We start from the raw sequence: 22,032 nt of genomic DNA on the forward strand, positions 1-22,032 counted from the left end.
GTAGAATCAGTGGGTTGCCAATTGGGATATGCCAGCGCATCAGGGACGGCACTATGGGCTCTACGGGCCTGTCTACGAATATGCCGTGGCTGCGGGCCACTACTTGTGCTAGCCACCGCACCAGCTTCAACTGCACTTAGGGGACTCGCCACGTCACCAGGTGATACTGCAGTGCTGGTTGTACTAGGTCCAGGGTGTACTAGGCCGCTGGCGCTTGCCAGGTCGCCAGAAAAATGAGCGGCACTAGTAACCACACTCTGCTCCATACGAGCACCCTGCGATTCCTGCATCTCAACCACTCCAGAATGGGGTCGGGTACGCCTGGGTCTAACAGGGACCCATCTGTCGTCCGAGCTATCTGTCAGGGAGCCACTGCTGTCATCTGGTTCGTATACTGACATTAATTCGGTCATTGTAGCTTCCCCATCGCTATCAGATGACACGGCCAGCATACTATAAGCCTCTTCACCACTGTACAAACGTTTAGACATTTTGGTAACTAAATTTACCTGTACAGTGGTGTTGACTCACAGGTAATAAAAGCACCTGGTTGTCAAGGACTATTTCAAGCGCTACCAAAAAAAATGCTAATGCTAGCAGGGATCAGGCCTGACTCTGCTAACACAGCGGTTTTGTGTGTTGTGTTTTTTTTGTAAGTGACAGTAATCTGTTGATTACTACACTTACCTGGGTGAAAGGGTTAAACGCAGGTGCTGGCAGGAATCAGTGCTGACCGTGCAAACACCGCGTTTTGGGAACCCTAAACTATGGGCGCGCTAGTATAGTTCTGATCAGATCAGATATTGATCTGTTCAAACACTATACTAGAAATGGAAGTGTATGTGCGTGCGTGCGTGCGTGCGTGTGTGTGTGGCAATCAAGGTGTTACTTCTAACTATGCGCCGGGGATCTGGGGGGGGGGGGGTGGCGTGTACCCTAAACCTCCTTTGGGATAGAAGCTAACTCGCTAGCGCAACTTCAAGTCAAAATCACACTAATACAAAATACAGTAAAAACAGTATATTATGTGTGTATTAGTGTGCTATGTGACATGGGGAAGGGGTTAACTGGATGTGATCAGGGGGAGATCAGGGGGTTAAATCTTTATTGGAAGGGGGTGGCGGGTATCCTACGGATAAAAGAAACGGTGGCAAGCGCTAAACCTGGTCACAAGTCACACTTATACGGGTATATAGAAAATGCTATATACTGTATACAGTGTGTTGTGGCAGGGGGTGTAGGGGTGATCAGGGGGGGATCAGGGGGTTAAATCTTTATTGGGCGGGTGGCGGGACCCTAAACCTCCTTGGGACAGAAACTTAGTCGCCTGCGCTAATTCTGATCACAATCACACTAATACAAAAATACAAAAACACTGTATATTATGTTTGTATTAGTGCTAATGTGACAGAGGGTGTAGGGGTTAACGGCGGTGATCAGGGGGGGATCAGGGGTTTAAATCTTTATTTGGGGGGGTGGCGGGTAATTTCAGTGGAAAAGGGGGGGCCGCAAGCGCTAGACCTAACCACAAATCACACTTATACGGGTATATAGCAAAATGCTATATTATACTGTATACGGTGTGTGTTATGGCAGGGGCTGTAGGGGTGATCGGGGGGGGGGGGGGTCAGGGGGTTAAATCTTTATTGGGCTGGTGGCGGGGACCCTAAACCTTCTTGGGACAGAAACTTAGTCGCCTGCGCTAATTCTGATCACAATCACACTAATACAAAAATACCGTATATTACGTTTGTATTAGTGCTGATGTGACAGAGGGTGTAGGGGTTAACGGCGGTGATCAGGGGGGGGGGGGGGGTCAGGGGGGATCAGTGGGTTAAATCTTTATTGGGGGGGTGGGGGGTAATTTAAGTGGAAAAGGGGGGGTCGCAAGCGCTACACCTGACCACAAATCACACGTATACAGGTATATAGGAAAATGCTATATGCTGTATACAGTGTGTGTTGTGTCAGGGACTGTAGGGGTTAATCGGGGGGGGGGGGGGGGGGGCGATCGAGGGGTAAATGTGCCTATCTAAGTGTAGAAGTGTGTGCTTGGTGCAGTACTTACAATTAGATGTGCTCTCCTCTCACGCTGGATCCAAAAAGACCGTTGGGAGGGGAGGGCACATCTTCTCTAAGCCTGTGTTTACATTTCACAGGCTTAGAGTGACACTTGATTGGGTAGGACCGATCAACAGGTCCAGACCAAAAATGATTGGCCTGGACCTGATGACTGATCGGTTCTGACCCCAATCGAGTCATCGGCGGGACCGCGGGTGCGCGCGCGCACCAGAGCGGCGAAGGCTAGTGACGTACCGCTACGTCACTCTGCCTGGCCGGGGCTGACCGCCGCAGTATATAGTCGTGCGGCAGTCTGCAACCGGTTAAAGCTTACTCACTTGTTAAGTGTTGTCATAGTAACCAGAAAAATCTACCTTGTATAGAAAAATAAATCACAACTACCAGTAAAGCACTGTGTTGTGTTGGGCAAAAAAGCGGTTACCACAATGGCATATAAGGCATACAAAAATGCATTTCATAAATTCCCTTTATTTAAAAAATATTTTATTTTAAAGATTAAAACAAAAATCAAAATTACTCAATTATGAAAACTCTTCACCAAAATACAAAATGCATATAAAAACCAAAATACAAAATGCATATAAAAACCAAAATACAAAATGCATATAAAAACAGTGTTCACCTAATGATTGTCTGGATGTCTTTATGCGAATATGTGTATTGTAAGCTTCCAGTGCCTAAATTTCACCACATCAGGGTGTACAAAATAAATCAAGCTTTAGAATAAGATACACACATGCCCCCGGGCCCATAAATTGATTGTCCTTAGACATCTCAATAAAGTGCACTTATACAACACAATATAAATAATCAGTTGCCTTTTTTGCAAAAATGTCTCTAAATAAACCACAGACATTGATGTGACAAATTAAAATTTGTTTTGATTTTTTGCTGTAGATGTAATTGGTCTGTCCGGTCTAATCACACCTTCCCTTGATGAAATGATCTTTGTTGCCAAAGAGATGGAAAGATTGTCAGTAAAGATCCCCTTACTGATTGGTGGAGCTACCACATCAAAGTATGTAATTTCAGACTGAAATCCTAAAGCTACGTGTGCTTTGGTAATTTGTAAGTTCTGTATCAAATATATATATATATATATATATATATATATATATATAATATGTGTGTGTGTGTGGCATTCTTAAAGGGTAACTCCACTTCCACAGGGAAAGAAATCCGCAGATAAAGGAAAACAATATAGTGTATACAATTGCAACAAAAATCATATTGTAATTGAATGTTATTAACCACTTAAGCCCCGGAAGATTTTACCCCCTTCCTGACCAGGGGGTATTTTACGATTCGGCACTGCGTGACTTTAACGGACAATTGTGCGGTCATGCGAAGCTGTATCTAAACGAATTTGGCGCTATAAACAAAAAAAGAGCGTAAATTTTGCAAAAATAGCAATATTTTTCACATTTTTTTATATGAAAATCTCCCCCAAAAAAATGTAAAAATCTAAATTTTTTAACATTTTCGGCCAATTTGTTTTATGCTACCTATGTTTGGTAAAAAAAATCGCAAAAGGCGTATTTTGATTGGTTTGCGCAAAAGTTATCGCTTTTACTAACAAAGGGAAAGATTTTTGTCATTTTTGTTGTTTTTTTTTTTAACGCGTAATGGCGGCGATCTGCGATTTTTTTTTTGTGGTACTGCGACATTGTGGCGGACAGATCGGACCCTTGACTGACATTTTTGCCACTTTTGGGGTTACCAGTGACATTTCTACAGTAATCAGTGCTATACATATGCACTGTTACTGTAAAAATACACTGGCAGTGAAGGGGTTAACTTTTTTGAAAGGGAGGGGCTATGTGTGTCCCTAGGGGCGTGCTTTCTACTGTGATTGGCTGTGGCTTCAGATGTATGAAGAGTGATCAACGGTTCTACATAGTAGAACCGTATGATCATCCTTCATACACAGGGGCGAATGACAGGCAGCTTGTTTACACAAGCCGCCTGACTTTCTCCCTCTCCCCCGCCGAGCGCGATGTCCGCCGGTCACACGCGCGGGGGGGGGGGGGGGGTCCGTGACCACGCCTCCAGGGGCGCGCGCTTGCTCCCTAGACCCTCACAAGCTAGTGACGTAGCCCTACGTCACTTTGCCTGTGAGGGGCTGACCGCCGACGTAGATAGTCGTGCGGCGGTCGGCAAGTGGTTAAAAATTACCTTTTCTTTTCAATCTGCAGCTGTTATAATTTTCTGAAAATGCAATGCAATATGTCTGCCTGGAGTTGTTCTGTACACAGGCTGTGTACTGACCACACCCCAGAAACATCATTTGCTGCTTGTGTGATTGGCTCACCATATTTCCCAGAAGTCTGCCTAAGATGCAAGTCAGATTTTTGGCGTCCCCTGCAACAAAAATGTCATTTTTGGTGAGATAATCCCAATAGGAACACATTTAAAGGGATGCAGGCCCAGCAGATTTCCTCATTAGAGCTCTGTAGTTGCCACAGCTGATAGATAATAATAAAACCACTCCCATTTGACCCAGTCAGCACAGAGGCACAGAAGAACAAACTGTGATTTCTTCAGAATAACAAAAGGTAGGAATCTGCAACAATATTTGTTCAAATCCCTGCAATGTGCAGAGATCACCCAGAGGGGAATGTTTTTTCTCAACAAAAGTGGAGTTACGCTTTAAGTTTGTTGGAATGAGGAATAGATTGACCATGGACAATTTTTTGGCATGGCACTGCATTTAGGAGAGAGAGAGTGCATCATTTATATACTGACACCCCTTGTGGAAGGTATAGGCGAGTTGACTACATATCTGTATTCTGCAAATGTGTTTTTTATTATATTCAGCAATGGTCATGTCAGTAGTATGTAGCACAAAATTAATGCAATGCAAGTACATGCATGTATTTGAAATCACTACTAGTGTGCTAGTATTCGTATGCTAGTATATGGTATATGAGTGTTAAGTACCCTGCGTGATATCTATACATGTACAACTTTTGATGATTGTCAGAAAATTATTTTTCTTTCATTTTGTAGGACCCACACTGCTGTTAAGATAGCCCCATGTTACAGTTCACCAGTAATCCATGTCTTGGACGCTTCCAAAAGTGTTGTGGTGGTAAGTAATAATCATTTCACAATATCTAAGGTGCAGAAAAGTTCATTATATTAAGTTGAATATGTAAATGTAAAGCCAAGCACATATGAAAACACCTATTATGCAGCTATGTATACCTTACAGTCATAACATGCATTGTGTAACTAGTAAACTGGTAAAAAAAAATAACAAGACATATTTCCTTGACATGGAATTGGTCTCTGCACATTGGAACTCAGACTGAGAAGGAATCAGCACAAAGAGTCAATCAGATTTGCTACCTGCATATGTAATGATAAGAAACATGGTGTCTGAAGGAGACTGAAAATTGAGAAGAGGGCTTAGCTCCTTGGCCTAGTGCTACTCCCTCATTGCCCAATTACAGGCTTATGGTAGGGAAAGAACCTGAGTTGAATGGAATGTATAGAGGATGTGTACATATTTTCTATATTAAGGTTTAATATTAAGTAAATTATATATGAACTGTTGGGGGCATGGTCTGGCTTTGGAGGTGAATGGCCGCTTGATTCCTCAGCTCCCGCTCGAGAGAGACTCAGCACCGGTAATCCACAGACATCCTACCTGACACGATGGGTAAGGGAGACAGGAGCTCCTCCGCTAATAGGCCCCGCTCACCTCGGGGCAGTGACACGCAACTGAGCTGCAATATCCCTCCAATATTTCTGTCACAACAACGGGACATGCAGCCTCCATCACAGGCCTCAGTCGGCTCCATGCGCTCTGCCAGCTCTGATATAAATAGACTCAATCTACCATCCCAGGCTCCGATCCCCAACCTGGCTCAACCCCTGTGCCTAGGGGACATGCAATCCACACAAAGCACAGGATATTAAAAATACACTGTCAGCGGCCATAGCAGATCTTAAGTTTGACCTACAATCGGTGGTAACGAGGCTAGACATAGTGAAATCAGCTACGGACTCGCAGGGGGCAGCTATTGCACACATCCAGCAAGTGTCAGATTCCCACTCATTCCAATTACGAGAGATGCACAGACACTTGGAGGATTTGGACAACAGGGGCCGCAGGCATAACATCAGACTGAGAGGCCTCCCAAATCTGTTGATCCTGGCAATCTCCATGCGTGCACTCAAGCTGTATTTAATGGCCTGCTAGACAGGCCTCATGACTCCCCTATCGACATAAAATGGATTCACAGGGCACTTCACCCTAGAGAAAGAGACACCAACCTTCCCCGTGATGTCATCTGCTGCTTGGTCAGTTTTCTTTTAAAAGAAGACATTCTCAATGGAGCTAGGGAGAGGAAACAGATTCTCCATGAAGAATCCAAACTTAAATTGTTTCAAGACCTCTCCCTATCACTTTACAACACCATATGGATTTCCAACCTCTCTTAGACCTGCTGCATACCCAAAAAATCTCGTATAGATGGAAGTTTCCCTTCTGCCTTTTGGCCTCCATAATGGGACGCACGGCCATGCTAAGGGTTCCAGAAGACCTACCACAATTCTGCACAACCCTGGATATCCCCATACCACCTTTACCTGACTGTTGTAGTGAACATCACATCTCAGCGCTATGGAATGTGAGTCGAAGGGATGACCTCATGGAGTGGAATGTCCAGAGGCCCCAACGCCAGAGGTCACTGCCAACAACCCCTCCACGTCTACTGAATCGGCAAGCATCTGGCGGGAACCCCTTGGCGTCACCAGCTCACATAAGATCTTGCCAGGAGGCAGGAGCTATTAGATCTATCTTCACCCTTCTCCTCATGATGGTGTCTTTCTAACTGCTGCAGCAACGCGAGTCCACCTTTCTGTTACTGATCATACTTTTTCCACCCTTCTGCTTGGTCATATTGATTATCTTTCCCTTGTTCAAAACCCTATGCTTGTCCTACATTGAGGAAATTGGTGTTGACCCACACCTTTGCTGACTTGCACACCCAATCACCTCAGCACTTCTGTGGAAACCACCCCCTCTTTCCGGAGTCCATCTGTGCGCTATCCTGCACCTTTTTCTCCCCGTTCTCATCAGCCCCCCCCCCTCCCAATCACTTCTCCTTCACCTTTGGAAAGAACTATAGCTTGTTGCTGAACTGTTAACAATGCTGTCCTTGTTTCGGACGCTTAATGGACCTCTGAATGTCCCCGCCCCTTTTTTTTTTCCTCTCATACACTATGTCTCTCCAGAGCCTTAACTACTACAATGTTAGAGGCCTGTTTTTGCTGCTTTAACTTTATTTAGGACATTTATTTATTCATTTAGGACACCGAATTGAATAGGAAAATAGGAAACTTTTTTGCGCTAAAAGGATTGGGGTAGAAAATAATACACAAATATTTAATTTAAACTACTAAATAAACCTTCCACATCTTTGTTTGTTGATGTCATTGTTAAAAATTTAAAACCTAAACCAATAGACAGGCTTTTAAAAATGTATTTTGTAAAAATGTAATTGTTTTTCTCTTAGTGTTCTCAACTTTTGGACGAGGAAGCTAGGAATGATTTAATTGAAGAACTAACAGAAGAGTATGAAGACATCCGTCAAGAACATTATGATTCTATGAAGGTATATTTGCTGGCAAAGCTTATTTTCTTGTCTCCAATGATAAGATTTCTGACACTTTGCATTCTTTCACTGGAAATGTCTTGGAAAAACATTTAGTTTAAAAAAAAATAATTTCACCTGTTGTAACATGTTACATGTAACACTCCGTATTTAGGGTGGAACATGTAACGTGTTCTATCAGCTGTAGCCTCTCCCCCCTTGTGACAGCGAGCGGGGGACCTTCTCCCAAGTTGTCACTATTTGAAAATAGCTCTGCCCACGTGGCCGTATCATTCATTCACAGTTTCCTGTGAATGCATGAACCACAACTACCATCAGCTATTGCGACTGACGCCTTGTAGTTCTGAATGGACTGTGACATTGCTGATGGATGGCCTCGTCGTTCATTCACAAGCCCTGCAGTTTGTAAACAATCAGTCCCTATGGAGACAGGTTGAAAGGTTCAGGGCTTGTCTGCAGGAGTCTGGCATTCCACCCCTGATCCACTGATCAGGGGTGCAATGCTTTCCAGGCTCCTTAGGGAAAACATAATAAATGCACATTTTTTTTTTCCTGCAAAAATATGTGCATTTATTTTTTCACAGAAGGTGATCTTATCCTTTAACCACTTCTGGACCGGAAGGATTTGCCCCCTTAATGACCAGGCCATTTTTTTTGCAATTAGGCACTGAGTGACTTTAACTGACAATCGTGTGGTCATGCAATGCTGTACCCAAACGAAATGTGCGTCCTTTCTCTTACGTCCTCCGACAGTTGCCGCCTCCTCTAAGTCATCACTGTTGGGTATTGACTTCCCATCCGCAGGAGTAGCTAGGCATATGGACTTAGTCCAAAGACAAAAGGCATTAGCATATACACACCCATGGGGGCTGTCCCATCTGGTCAATACCCCCCTGCATAACCACTCCCAACTCAGTTTTAATCTTCCTAGCGTCAGGAGTAGTCAGGCTTCCCTGTGCTGTGGCTTCAGTCTCAGCCTTCCTAATCTTTTATTTGATTTTCTTTGAAAATGTCAGTTTTCCTCTTACTTTACTAGCTGTTTATTTTGTCAGCTTCTAGTGTTAGTCTTCTCTTCGGATGAAGATGGATCATGCGGTGCTGGGATTCGGACTGACCGCCCTGGTTCCCCAGGGCAGAAGGGTCAGATGGACCCCCAGCCCGCCATCGAGCGTTCAGCTATGGTTCGCCCTGGCATTACGAACGACCCATCCCTGTTCGCTGCAGGGATGCAGCCGTGAGGTGGCTACCTCACAGGACGCATCTGCGGTGCTGCAGTGTCATGTACCTGGCTCACGGCACTCCCTGTCAGGTGAGGACAGCGGTTTTCCGTGCATAGAGGCTTCCCACGCCATCTGGTACAGGTAAGTACTTCTGTGTGGGGCCTCTGTCTGGGGTGGCAGTCTGTGTTGCTGTGTGTTCCCCATGTCTGTGCCTGTGTGACTCCCTGTGCGATCCCTGCGGGGATCGCTTGTGCAGATACTGTATGTTGTCTGGGGGTCCCTTTCCCTGTGTCACTTCGGTGCATTGTTGGGGGTGCAGACTTTTGTTTGTGTGGCGACCGCAGCGGTGTATATTCGCGCAGTCCGCCATCTTGGCCATGGACAGGCATGGGTAGCTCCCCTGGGCCGACACTGCCTGCTATTTTGGCGCCATCCACCGCCATTTTGTGGGAGGTGGACGATCGGTCCGACCGCATGTTCGGCGGCCATTTTGGCGTAGCCTCCAATGCATTCCTATGGGGCAGCCATTTTCCCCAAGTCTGGCAGTCTATAGTCTAGCCTACTTCAGCAGCACTTCCTTTCCATCTGCAGCAGGACATCGGTAGCAACACTCTGCGGGCTTTGCAGGTTATCGCTCTCAATTTTCCTCTGTATTATCGCTTCTGGCTCAGTTTTCTCTTCTCCTTTTGGGGTCTTTGTCACTGTAGCTGTAGCGGTGGGCTGCGCATACCGCAGCGATTTTAAAAGGGACAGTACACATTTTATTGCACTGTTTTTTGTTTCTGATACCTTGAGCAATGGATTCTCAGCAAAGCAAATTCCCCCCAGCTTTAGTGGGGGTCCCCAGTTCTCCTGTGGTCCCGCTGCGACCCGATTTGGCTGCTGTGGTGGTGACTTTGGTGTCTAATATGGAAATGCTGATGTCTGAATGTGCTGCAAAAAAGAGGCCCAGATTGTCTCTCTCCTCTGATTCAGATGGGGATAGGGCTGCTGCTGTAAAACGTGCCCTTTTCAGGGTCCCGCTCATCCTTGGACCCCCTGGGGTCTGAGGGGGAGGCTGAGATGGAGGGGGTTGATACCTCCTCCCCAGGGTCACTTGAAGAACGGGCGACCATGGATGAATTAATTGTTTCTGTTAAGGAAACTTTACATTTAGAGGATGAGCCCTGTCCTCCGGGCGTTGTGTCCTCATTTGGGACGCACAGGACCCGAAAGTCGGCGCAGGTTTTTCCCTGCCCAGCTGAGTTTCATTACACTGTTACTGAAATGTGGCGCACGTTAAAACGCCCATTCCTGGTACCTAGTCGGTTCAAATTGCTTTATCCTTTTGCGCCGGCTACGGAATCACGATGGTGTGTGCCTCCACAGGTAGATCACACTGTGGCCGTGTTAAACAAGGCTACCTTGGTTCCTACTGAGGATACCCCAGTTTTCCGGGATCCCACGGACCGGCGGTTGGAGTCTCTAGCTCGCCATTCCTATACGGTGGCGGGTTTGTTGCTCAAACCCGTTTTCGCGTCCGTTCTGGTGGCTCAGGCGGTAGCTGATTGGACTAAGATGCTTAGGAGAAATCTCGTGTCTGATGGTGTTCCGCCTGCCCAGCTGGAAATGGTGGATCAAATCCACCAAGGAGTCATGTATTTGTGTGATGCAGCCTTGAATGAGGCCCCCTTAGTGGCTCGCCTCTCTAGTGTCGCGGTGCTTAACCGGCGACTGATATGGCTGAAGAGCTGGTCGGCTGACCAGTCCTCACGGAAAACGGTTGCTGATTTTCCCTATGCTGGCTCTCGCCTTTTTGGCGAGGCATTGGACACCTGGTGAAAGGCGTTACGGGGGGCAAGAGCACTATGCTGCTCCAGAACCCAAAGAACAAGTCTTTTTGAGGCAAGCGGGGTTCTGTGCCTAGATCCAATCAGGGGTCCTTTCGTGCCTTTTGGAACCAATCCAAGGGCAAGCCCTTCAAGGCCCAGAGCAGTCAGAAGAAGCCCTGGGCGGGTAAGCAGAAGTCCGGCAATGCCGGCTCGGCGGGTCAATCCGCCTCTGCCTGAAGGGGCGCCCTCACCCATTTCAGGGGTGGGGGACGTTTGCGCGGTTTCCTCCAACCTTGGCTGCTCCGGATATCGGACAGGTGGGTTCTGGAAATCGTTCGATCGGGATACAAGATTGAATTCCTTTCCCGGCCGGCAGACAGATTCTTTCCCTCCAATCTTCATCTGCTTCCGGGGCGTCTGCAGGACCTGCATCGAGCAGTGCAGGACCTTCTTGCTCAGGGAGTGATTGTCCCGGTGCCTCATCGGGACAAGTTTCGGGGGTTTTATTTAAATCTGTTCACTGTGCCCAGAAAGGAGGGCAAAGTGCGTCCTATTCTGGACCTGAAAGCGCTGAACCGCTTTGTGCGTGTTAGGAAGTTCCGTATGGAGTCTCTCCGTTTTGGTGGTGGCCTCCTTGAGTCCAGAGGAATTCCTGGCCTCGATAGATCTGAAAGATGTGTACCTGCACATCCCCATATTCGAGGGTCCTGCACATCCCCATATTCGGTACCTTCGGTTTGCTATCGCAGAGGCCCACTACCAGTTTGTGGCGTTACCTTTCGGTCTCGCTTCGGCACCAAGGGTGTTTACCAAGGTGTTGGCGCCGGTTCTGGGCCTGCTGAGGGCTCAGGGCATTGCGGTCTTGGGTTACCTGGACGATCTACTTCTGAGATCACGTGCCAGCCAGGACCTAGTGCGCGATCTGTCCACCACGGTACAGACGCTCCAGGAGTTCGGATGGACCATCAACGTTCAAAAATCAACGTTGTCTCCATCACTTCGTCTTCCATACCTGGGAATGATTCTGGACTCTGCTCAGGCGAAGGTGTTCTTGCCGGAGGACAAGTTCCGGACTTTGCAGGACGAGCTCAGGTCCCTCAGGGACAACCCGTCCTCGTCACTCAGGACCTGTATGCGGGGCCTGGGGTTGATGGTGTCGGCCTTCGAGGCGATACCCTTTGCTCAGTTTCACACGCGGGCTCTCCAAGCGGAAATCCTGGCCAGGTGGGACAGACTACCTCAGTCCCTGGATCTGTGTGTCTCCTTGAGTCGTCAGACCAGATTGGCTCTTCTGTGGTGGCTCCAGTCCCAGTCGCTGGCGGAAGGCATGTCCTTCCATCCATTGGTGTGGACGGTGATTACCACCCTTGGCATCAGTATCGTCTGATGTATGCCTTTCCTCCGATTCAGTTACTATCCCGGTTCCTCCGCAGATTGGTCTCGGAACCGCACCTGGAGATTCTGGTGGCTCCGGACTGGCCACGCCGGTCCTAGTATGCCGACGTTGTTCACCTAGCAGTGGCGCCTCCGTGGCGTCTCTCTCTGCGGGAAGATCTCCTGTCTCAGGGTCCGATCTTCCATCCTGCTTTACGGTCGCTGGCTTTAACGGCCTGGCTGTTGAGACCCAGGTCCTGAAGGACAGGGGTCTCTCTTCTGAGGTCATGCCTACCCTTGTCAGGGCTAGAAAGACCTCCGGTAAAATCTATTACCGTACCTGGAAGGCTTATTTCGCCTGGTGTGAGTCCAGGGGGTTCTCCCCTCGCTCGTACTCTGTGTCAAGAGTGTTGGCCTTCCTCCAGTCTGGAGTGGACCAGCGCCCGGCCATGGCCACGATCAAGGGTCAGGTGTCCACACTGGCTATTCTTTTTCAACGTCCTGTGGCGTCTCATCCCCTGGTTCGCACCTTCATTCAAGGTGTGCGACATGTGGCTCCTCCCAGGAAGGAGCCCTTACCTCCATGGGACTTGAACTTGGTTCTGTCCGTCTTACAGCGTGCTCCCTTTGAAAACATTTGGGAAATATTGTTGCCTCTGCTGTCTAAGAAGGTTGCCTTTTTGGTGGTGATCACTTCGGCTCACAGGATGTCGGAACTGGCAGCGTTATCTTGCCGTTCTCCGTACTTGGTGATTCACCGGGATAAGGTGGTTTTGCGTCCGCATCCCTCCTTCCTTCCTAAGGTGGTCTCTGAGTTCCACATTAATGAGGACATTGTCCTGCCTTCGCTTTGTACGAAGCCTAAGCATCCTAAGGAGGTTGCTCTGCACTCCTTGGATGTTGTCAGGGCGATCAGGGTTTACCTGTCGTCCACGGAGTCCTTTCGAAAGACGGATTCCCTCTTTGTCCTTCCTGAGGGACCTCGGAAGGGCATGGCTGCATCTGCAGCGACTATTGCCAAATGGATCAGACAGACCATTGAACAGGCTTACGCCTTGAAGGAACGGGTTCCGCCCTTCCTTGTTAAGGCACACTCTACCAGATCTGTGAGTGCGTCCTGGGCCTATTGGCATCGGGCCTCGCTGGCCCAGGTGTGCAAGGCTGCGACTTGGTCGTCGGTGCACACTTTTTCCAAATTCTACAAAGTAGACATTCTGGCATCAGCTGATGCTTCCTTTGGCCGCAAGGTTCTCAGTGCGGCAGTGCCATAATGGACCCTTGTGTTTTTTTCTGGGTCCCTGGCTGTTGGCATTTGCTTTCCTGGGCTGTTGCTCCTGTTGAGCATTGTTTTTTTCTGTTGCCCAGTTGGTTCTCTTACAGTGCATGTAAGATTCCTTTCTGTGATGTGGGTACTGCGTTGCCTTTTCTACAGTTGCGTCTCCCACCCCTCATGTCTATACTGCTTTGGGACATCCCAGCAGTGATGACTTAGAGGAGGCGGCGACTGTCGGAGGACGTAAGAGAAAATGTAATTTTCGTAAAATCTTACCTGTAAAATTCCTTTCTCTGAGTCCTCCGACAGTCGCCGCCCCGCCCCTCTTTTGGGGTTCTTATTACCTACTGCTATGCTACCAAACTGAGTTGGGAGTGGTTATGCAGGGGGGTATTGACCAGATGGGACAGCCCCCATGGGTGTGTATATGCTAATGCCTTTTGTCTTTGCACTAAGTCTATATGCCTAGCTACTCCTGCGGATGGGAAGTCAATACCCAACAGTGATGACTTAGAGGAGGTGGCGACTGTCGGAGGACTCAGACAAAGGAATTTTACAGGTAAGATTTTACAAAAATTCATTTTTTTCCCCCCACAAATAGAACTTTATTTTGGTGGGATTTGATCACCTCTGCGGTTTTTATTTTTTGCGATATAAACAATAAGACTGAAATTTTTGAAAAAAAAAAGTTGTCATTGAAATGATATATTGCTCACACATGCCAGGGGTGTATGTGGAAATACACCCCAAAATACATTCTGCTGCTTCTCCTGAGTATGGGGATACTACATGTGTGATACTTTTTGGCAGTCTAGTCGTGAACAGGACCCCAAAATGAATCACTGCCTTCAGGCTTTCTAAGGGTATAAACTGTTGATGTCACTCCTCACTACCTATCACAGTTTTGGAGGCCATGAAATGCCAAGATAGCACAACCCCCCCCAAATTACCCCTTTTCGGAAAGTAGACAGCTATTTAGATAAAAAGTGCAATCTAAACAATACTAAATAAATATCCACAAAATTTATAATGCATAAAAATCTGGCTGCCAACACTAAATGGGCATACCACTTCACATAAACATAATAAATATCCAATAATGTTGTGCCAGAAAAAGTGCAAATAGTGCTACCAATTTATAATTTAACAATAAAAACTTCAAAAATAAATCAATTTTGTGCAAAAATAGTCCATAAGGTGTGATTGGTACAAAGTGCTGACAGTAATAATTTATCAATGAATGACATCAAAATTACATCAAGATATTGATAAAGTGATAATTCCCCTTGGGTGATACTTCAGTACAAAACACCAAGTTCTCTGTGCTTCTCCACCACCCTTACAGATGAGCCTCTCACCTTACTATCTGACCCCCTGTTTAACCAGCAGGTCAGATTAAGCATTTCCCCAATAGGGATAATTCCAATCAAGTGTAGATCTTTGGTTCTAATCCCTCAGATCCCTCTCATAGAACAATGATGATCCACTTATAGGGCAGAAAGAAAAATCTGGTGCTCTCCGTAAATTCAGAATCACTGTACAATTTATTAAAATTATATGTACTCACAAGACAAGCACAAACAGCTTTGCGAGCTTTACAGGCATCTGATAACTATCATGGCCACAGCCTGAAATGGACAAACGTGCTCCGCCCCTATACACATTCCATCGGCAATTACTTCTACAGTAGGGGTGGAGCCTTAGACGATCAATGCATGAATATAAAGGCCAGAAGCCTCCTCCCACCTATCAGTTACCATTAAGGAATCAGCTGGAACAATCACAGGGCCAGACGACTCCGCCCATGCCCTGGGACATGTCCACCAAATGTGGAGCATATCTCCCCTATTATCACAACCCCTGAAGCAGAGTGGAGAGGAGGATGGATACATATGAGCTAATCTGGTGGGAATTAGGTACCACCGCATGAGAACTTTCAAGTTGGCCTCAATAAGTGTCACATTTAGGATTCCCTTAGACTCCCCAGAAGAACATTGAAACCAGACTTCTGTAGGCCATTCGCAAGCCAGGTCATTCTCCCAAGCCTCCATGTAGGGTGTTTTGGAAAACGCTGAAGTGAGTTGTATATGATCGATATCCCACCCTTCCGTTCTGTTAACTTACCACACCAACTCTTGTAGGGAGTGGCACTAGGGGGAATAGGTTTGGAAGTCCACAGTGAATTCAGGAAGTGAGAGATTTGGATAAATCTATATTTCTCTGAGTCTGGCATGTTAAGTTTTCTGATACAATGTTTCTTCGAGATGGGGCCGGAGAGGGTAAAAAAAAGTGGCCTATTCTGTAGAGACGCTTATCTAACCACCATTTAAAGATAGTATGTCTAAACCCGGGGGAAATTGATGGTTCTGGAAAATGTGTGCTAGCGGCCTAATAGGTGGGGTTAAAGCAGAGTGATCCCTAAGGGAATCTCATAATCTAAATGAGTAAGAAAGTGTAGGGGAAAGGATTGGGGGTCTCGATTTGGAAGGACACCAAAGAAGAAAGTCTAAAGTATGTAAAGGAACTGCCTGTCTTTCAATGAATATCCAATCCGGAATATCTGAACGCCTATAGACTTAAGACAATTGTGCTAGATGGACTGCCTGCAGATACCAAGGAATATTAGGCACAACCAAGCCCCCCTGCTCCCGGGAGCGAAGTAGCACCTGTTTCAGTAAGCGATAGCCCCTCGGGCCCCAAATAAATTTAATTTTATTCTGAAGGTGTTTCAGAAAATTACTAGAGATTGAGATGGGTAGTGATCTGAAATTGTATAAAATTTGGGGTAGTAAGGTAATTTTCACTGAGTGTATTTTGCCCAGCCAAGAGAGGTGCAGATTGGACCAGTTGTTCAGTTCAGTCTCTAATTTTTTGAACAGCACTGGATAGTTGGCCCTAAACAATTGGTTCATTGACGGAGTCAGATTAATGCCTAGGTAAGGGATGGAGGCGGTACTCCAGGTAAACTCAAAATGGTTCTGTAGATTGTCACAACAGAGGAAGGTAGGTTTACATTCAAAGCCTGTGATTTAGAGTAATTTACATGTAGGCCCGAAGCCTTGGAAACACGTCTCCAGGGTCTGGCATACGTTTGGAAGGGAGACCGTCAGAGATGTGAGGAAAAGAAGAAGATTGTCAGTGAATAATGCAAATTTCTCTGTCGCTCATTGACAGACGCAGTCCTCTTGATGAATAACACATTGGGTTATACTGCCCTCTACAGGAGTAGGACACTAGACGGAAGGAAAACGTTCTGGCCAAACCTTAGGGGCAGTCCCAGAGGGTATATCCTCTCTCTCTCTGCTACAGGAAGTCAGTTTTTTTCTGTCTAGTTAGGAGTAAGGACCTAAGTTCCTTGCTGGGATCCTTGGTCCTGGCAAGATTTTTTTTTAGAAAGACTTTTTTAATAGACAGCTTTTTTTCTCCAGTTGTTCCTGTGAGATCTTCAAGCAAGTACGCTGAACTGGGCGACGGGCTGGATGTTGAGATCCAGTGGTCACCCCAGTCAGTCTGTGAGCGCGTGCAGGCCCTAGCTCCGCGCTGGGTCGGCCGTGACATAGTCCCACTGGACGGGGACTGACCCTGCGAGTTAAACGTCTCGCCTGGACGCCAACGACCAGTTGGAAACTGAGTCACGGCATCCGTATTGGTCGACAGCCCCCCACTTCGGTGGAGAGGGGTTCTGTCAAGAGTTGGCGCCCGCCTGGTTCTGGTATGGTGAGTAGAATGTTCCCCCTCTCCCCCTGACGGGTTTGTTGGTGGACGCGGGCCCCTCCCTGGGATGGTCGGACGCTCAGGATCCTGGGTCTCCCCTCTATCCTATAACAGGTCACAGATCCCCCAATTGAGTGTGATTGTGTGAATAAAAGACCAGGAGGCTTGGTTTGGGAGCTGACTATCTAAAGTCACTGTATAGTGGGCACTGTTAAGGGACTATGACTAAGGTCAGTGGCAATACTGTGATGATGGCCATATACAAGGAGCATCCTACCTGATAAGATTGCAAGACAGGCCGATGCCTGTGCCTGGACTACCGCCATCCTCCCGCAGGCCGCCATCCTCCCACAGGCTCCCGCAGGCCGCATAGGCCGATAGCTCTTTCATAGGCCGCAGCAGGCCGCTGCCATCTTCCACAGGCCGCCGCCATTTTCCCACAGGTCGCGCGGGGCCGCCATCTTGGCGTAGCCTCGTGTCTCCAGCATGGGGGCCATTTTGGAGATGACCAGCCACCTCGTGGAGAAACATGGGAGGCGCCGGAAGGCGTGTAAAGGGGCGGAGCCGCCTCCTTTACCCGGGAAAAAGGGCCAAAGACTTCCCGTCTGTAACAGGACAGCGCTGAGGCAGGTTGATAGAAAACTTCTGTGCATCAGGTGGTGAGCCTTGGGGTCTCTCTCTCTCTCTGTGGGGTCCAAAAAAGCAGGTAACACTGAGGGGCGCGGTTGCGCTGGGGGATTACAGAGAAAAAAAAAAAAAAAGTTTTTTTTACTTGGCAATTTTTTTGTCGCTGGCAAGTGTCTTGTATAATCATGGACCCTGCCACACATGTATCCCCACCTGATCCCCTCGAGGTGGCCGCAGGACCCTCCAGTACCCCACTTGTAATTGATGCATTATCAACAGTTTTGGAGTCTTTGGTATCCCGGGTGGAGGTGGCCTGTCAGGGACGGGGGTCAAGAAAGCGACCCCCGCCTACCCCTATTTCATCTGATACTTCGGATTCTGAGCCGGTCACTGCAGCTGCAGGTCCCTCTTCTGGGGCTGCGGTCTCAGGTAATGTCTCCTCAGACAGTGAGGAGGACGTTCCTGCCTCCGCCATAGCACAAGAAGAAGCGTTGGTGGACGCACTAGTTGTGTCTGTCCGGGAAACCTTAAGGCTTGAGGTTACACCGGCAGAGGTAACCGAGATGGAAATTCCTTTCGGTACTAGTAAACGTGCCAAAATGGCGAAGGTTTTTCCTTTACCCAAATGTTTTGGCAATAAGATTAAAGAGGAATGGGATCATACGAAACGAGCTCTGGCTGTTTCCAGACGCATTGCTAGGCGATATCCGTTTGAGGAATCCCTCATTAAGAAATGGACGGTACCACCAGTGGTGGACCCACCGATTTCCAGACTAAATAAAACTTCTGTTATCCCGTTGGAGGATGCTCCGTCCTTTAAGGATCCGGTGGATCGAAAGGTAGAAGCGGAGTCCCGCACCATTTTTTCCCTGATAGGGTCAACATTTAGGCCAGTGGTTGCCATTGGTTTAGTTTCACAAACATTAACAGAATGGGCCAAATTGTTACGCCTTGACTTAAAGGGGAGAAGTATCCCCCCGGCCGCATCTGATTTGATGGAGCAAATCATACAAGGACTAAAGTTCATCTGTGACGCCGCCCTGGATGCCACTCCCCTGTTAGGGCATGCATCTCTGTCAGCTGTGGTCCTCAGACGTGTATTGTGGTTAAAGTGCTGGTCGGCGGATCTAGGTTCCAAGAAAACTTTGACTAATCTCCCTTTTCAGGGGGATCGCCTGTTTGGGGCCACCTTAGATGAGATTATAAAGGATGTCACTGGGGGCAAGAGCACTTTTTTGCCACAGACTGCTAAGGGCAAAGGACCTTGCAGCAGGCGAGGACCTTCCTTTACCGCTCATAAAAGGTTTGTTCGCTCCGCTGGGGCGAGCGAGAAGGGCAAAACTCCTTCAGGGGGTTTCAAAGGACGCTGGTCGGGTAAACAAAAGTCCGGCTCAGCCAAACCTGAAGATAAAACCATTACAGCCTGAAGGTGCACCCCCACCCTTCTCTGGGGTGGGGGGACGTCTTCACCGGTTCCCAGATCCATGACCTTCCTGAAGCCCGGACGAAGGGGTTCAGGAGGCCGTGCGGTCGGGATATAGGATCGAGTTTCGATCACTTCTACCGGTGCGATTCTTCCCTTCCAACATTCGTATGCTACAGGGAGCGGTAGTTCCCGTTCCTTGAGCAGAACGTTTTCCTCACTTTTTTCAAAGGTCATTTCCAGTTCCCTCCAGGAGAATTCTTCTAAAGGAGATTCTTTTCTAATGGAATCGGAATCCCGATTCCCTGGACAATCGGATCCGGTTGAGCGAACGGACCAGGGAGTCTCTGGTCTGGGGGCTTCGGTCTCCAATGCTCACCCAGGGGAAGTTACTCCTTCCGATAGAATCCAGGTTTCCGATAAATGTGTGGGAACTGAGAATGATCAGACTTTGTCTGATTTACTGGACCGAGCAGCTCCAGGGCAGCCCGGTTCGGATCCAGTTGGCCACGGCTGGGGCTTAGGTCAATCACCTAGGGGATTGGCAGGCAGACTATCTCAGCCGTCAGACTCTAGATCAAGGGGAATGGTCCCTTCATCCAGAGGTATTTCACCAGCGGTGCCTTCATTGGGGCACCCCGGGTGTGGATCTGTTGGCATCTCGGCTCAACAGGAATGTGCGGAGGTTTGTAGCACGCGCCCGCGATCCTCTAGTGGACGCAAAAAGCGCGATGATCGTCCTGTGGGGGCAGTATCAGCTATGGTATGCCTTCATCCTCTTAGGTTACTGCGGGAACTTCCTCGCAGGATAGAGGTGGAGGGAATTCCAGTTATCCTGGGAACTCCGGACGGACCTCGTCGAGCCTGGGACACCGACTTGGTGAGGCTAGTCGCGGACGCTCCTTGGAGACTTCCTCTCAAGGAGGATCTGCTGTCTCACGGACCGATCTTCCATCTTACTTTACAATTGCTGGCTTCAACGGCCTGGCCATTGAGACTCAGGTACTGAAGGACAAGGGTTTGTCAGCTTCAGTTATTCCTACTCTAATCAAAGCAAGGAAAGCGACTTCCAGCAAAGTCTATCATCGCACATGGAGGTCTTATATTGCGTGGTGTGAATCGCTTGGATTTCCCCCGCGTACCTATTCGGTGACCCGAATCTTGGCCTTTCTTAACAGGGGGTTGAGCAGAAGCTGTCCTTGAGCACTATCAAGGGTCAGGTTTCAGCGTTAGCAATCTTCTTTCAGAAACCTTTGGCTACTCATTCCTTGGTGCGGAATTTCATCCAGGGGGTGCGACACCTGCCTCCCCCAGTGCGCGCACCCTTACCGCCCTGGGATCTTAATTTAGTGTTGTCGGTTCTTCAGAAACCTCCCTTTGAAGATATTAGGGAGATTCCCTTGCTTACATTATCCCAGAAGGTGGCCTTCTTGGTGGCTATCACTTCTGCACGCAGGGTGTCAGAACTGGCCGCATTATCTTGTCGTTCCCCATATCTGGTGGTTCATAGGGATAAGTTGGTTCTTCGTCCGAATCCATCCTTCCTTCCTAAAGTGGTTTCAGAGTTTCATCTGAATGAAGACATTGTATTGCCTTCCCTGTGTCCTAAGTCCAGCCATCATCGGGAGTTTGCATTACACTCCTTGGATGTGGTTCGGCAATCAGTTTATACCTGAAGACTACGGACCCGTTTCGTTAAACGGATTCACTTTTTGTGATCACGGATGGCCCCAAAAAGGGGTTGCCTGCTTCTGCCGTGACTATCTCCAAATGGATCAGACAGACGGTGGTGCAGGCTTATTATATTAAGGGTCGGGATCCTCCGTTCCCTGTCAAGGCGCACTCCACTCGGGCGCTTAGTGCTTCCTGGGCCTTCCGCCATCAGGCGTCAGTGGTCCAGGTATGCAAGGCGGCTACCTGGTCGTCGGTTCATACCTTTACAAAATTTTATAAAGTTGATGTGATGGCATCGTCGGATGCCTCGTTTGGCCGCAAGGTTCTGCAGGCTGCAATTTGAGGAGACCGGTGGTCTACCTCGAGGGTTTTTTTCTGTTGGATTTTCAGTTGAGTCTCATCATTTGATTTAAATGAGCCTTTAAGACTTCTAGTCGGCACCGGTTGGGCCTTCTAGATTTGAATTTTTCTGTTATCCCACCCCTCATTTGTGGCACTGCTTTGGGACGTCCCAATGTGTTATTAATCAAGAGGACTGCGTCTGTCAATGAGCGACAGAGAAAAATGGATTTTTGTAAAATCCTTTTCTCTTAAACTCATTGATAGACGCAGTACCCGCCCCTCGGTTTTTTTGAGTGGGGTTTGGTTAAATTCTCTGGCACTGCTTTGTGACATAACTGACTTCCTGTAGCAGAGAGAGAGGATATACCCTCTGGGACTGCCCCTAAGGTGTGGCCAGAACGTTTTCCTTCCGTCTAGTGTCCTACTCCTGTAGAGGGCAGTATAACCCTGTTTAAGAAGGATTCTCCAAAGCCCCAACGTTTAAGAACATTGAAAAAATCCCAAGAGACCGGGTCAAAGGCTTTATGAAGATCCAATGACAGTTGAAAGCACTGTCCCATTTGGATTGAAGAAGAGAGATGATGTCAATAGCTCTGCGAGTTTGATCTGGCCCTTGCCTCCCTGGAATCAAGCCCTTGTGAATATATAGCGCAATGAAAGATGCTACTCGGTCAGCCAAAATTTTCGTTAATAACCTAAGATCATTATTAATGAGTGAGATTGGGCCGGTAATTGTTAACTAGGCTTGGGTCCTTCCCCAGCTTGGGCAGAACTGAGATAAAAGCAATATTGGGTGCCTTATCAAGAGGGGATCCCGTCCTCAAGGCATTGAAAAAATTGGCTAAGTATTGGGCAAGCGTGTTTGCCA

The 22,032-nt window shown here is 47.8% G+C and overlaps 1 protein-coding gene across 1 annotated transcript in view; it reads left to right on the forward strand.

Annotated features, from left to right (window-relative positions):
- The window catches only part of MTR (5-methyltetrahydrofolate-homocysteine methyltransferase), a 1,642,758-nt gene that overhangs the window by 1,290,559 nt on the left and 330,167 nt on the right, over positions 1 to 22,032 (forward strand). Inside the window, exons 24-26 of the mRNA XM_082249226.1 lie at positions 2,980 to 3,100; positions 5,092 to 5,173; positions 7,608 to 7,706. Coding sequence (XP_082105352.1) covers positions 2,980 to 3,100; positions 5,092 to 5,173; positions 7,608 to 7,706 — 302 coding nt within the window. The remainder of the gene's footprint in view (positions 1 to 2,979; positions 3,101 to 5,091; positions 5,174 to 7,607; positions 7,707 to 22,032) is intronic.

Source organism: Pelophylax lessonae, assembly GCF_965119305.1.
Source record: "Pelophylax lessonae genome assembly, chromosome: 3".
Taxonomy (NCBI): Eukaryota; Metazoa; Chordata; class Amphibia; order Anura; family Ranidae; genus Pelophylax; species Pelophylax lessonae.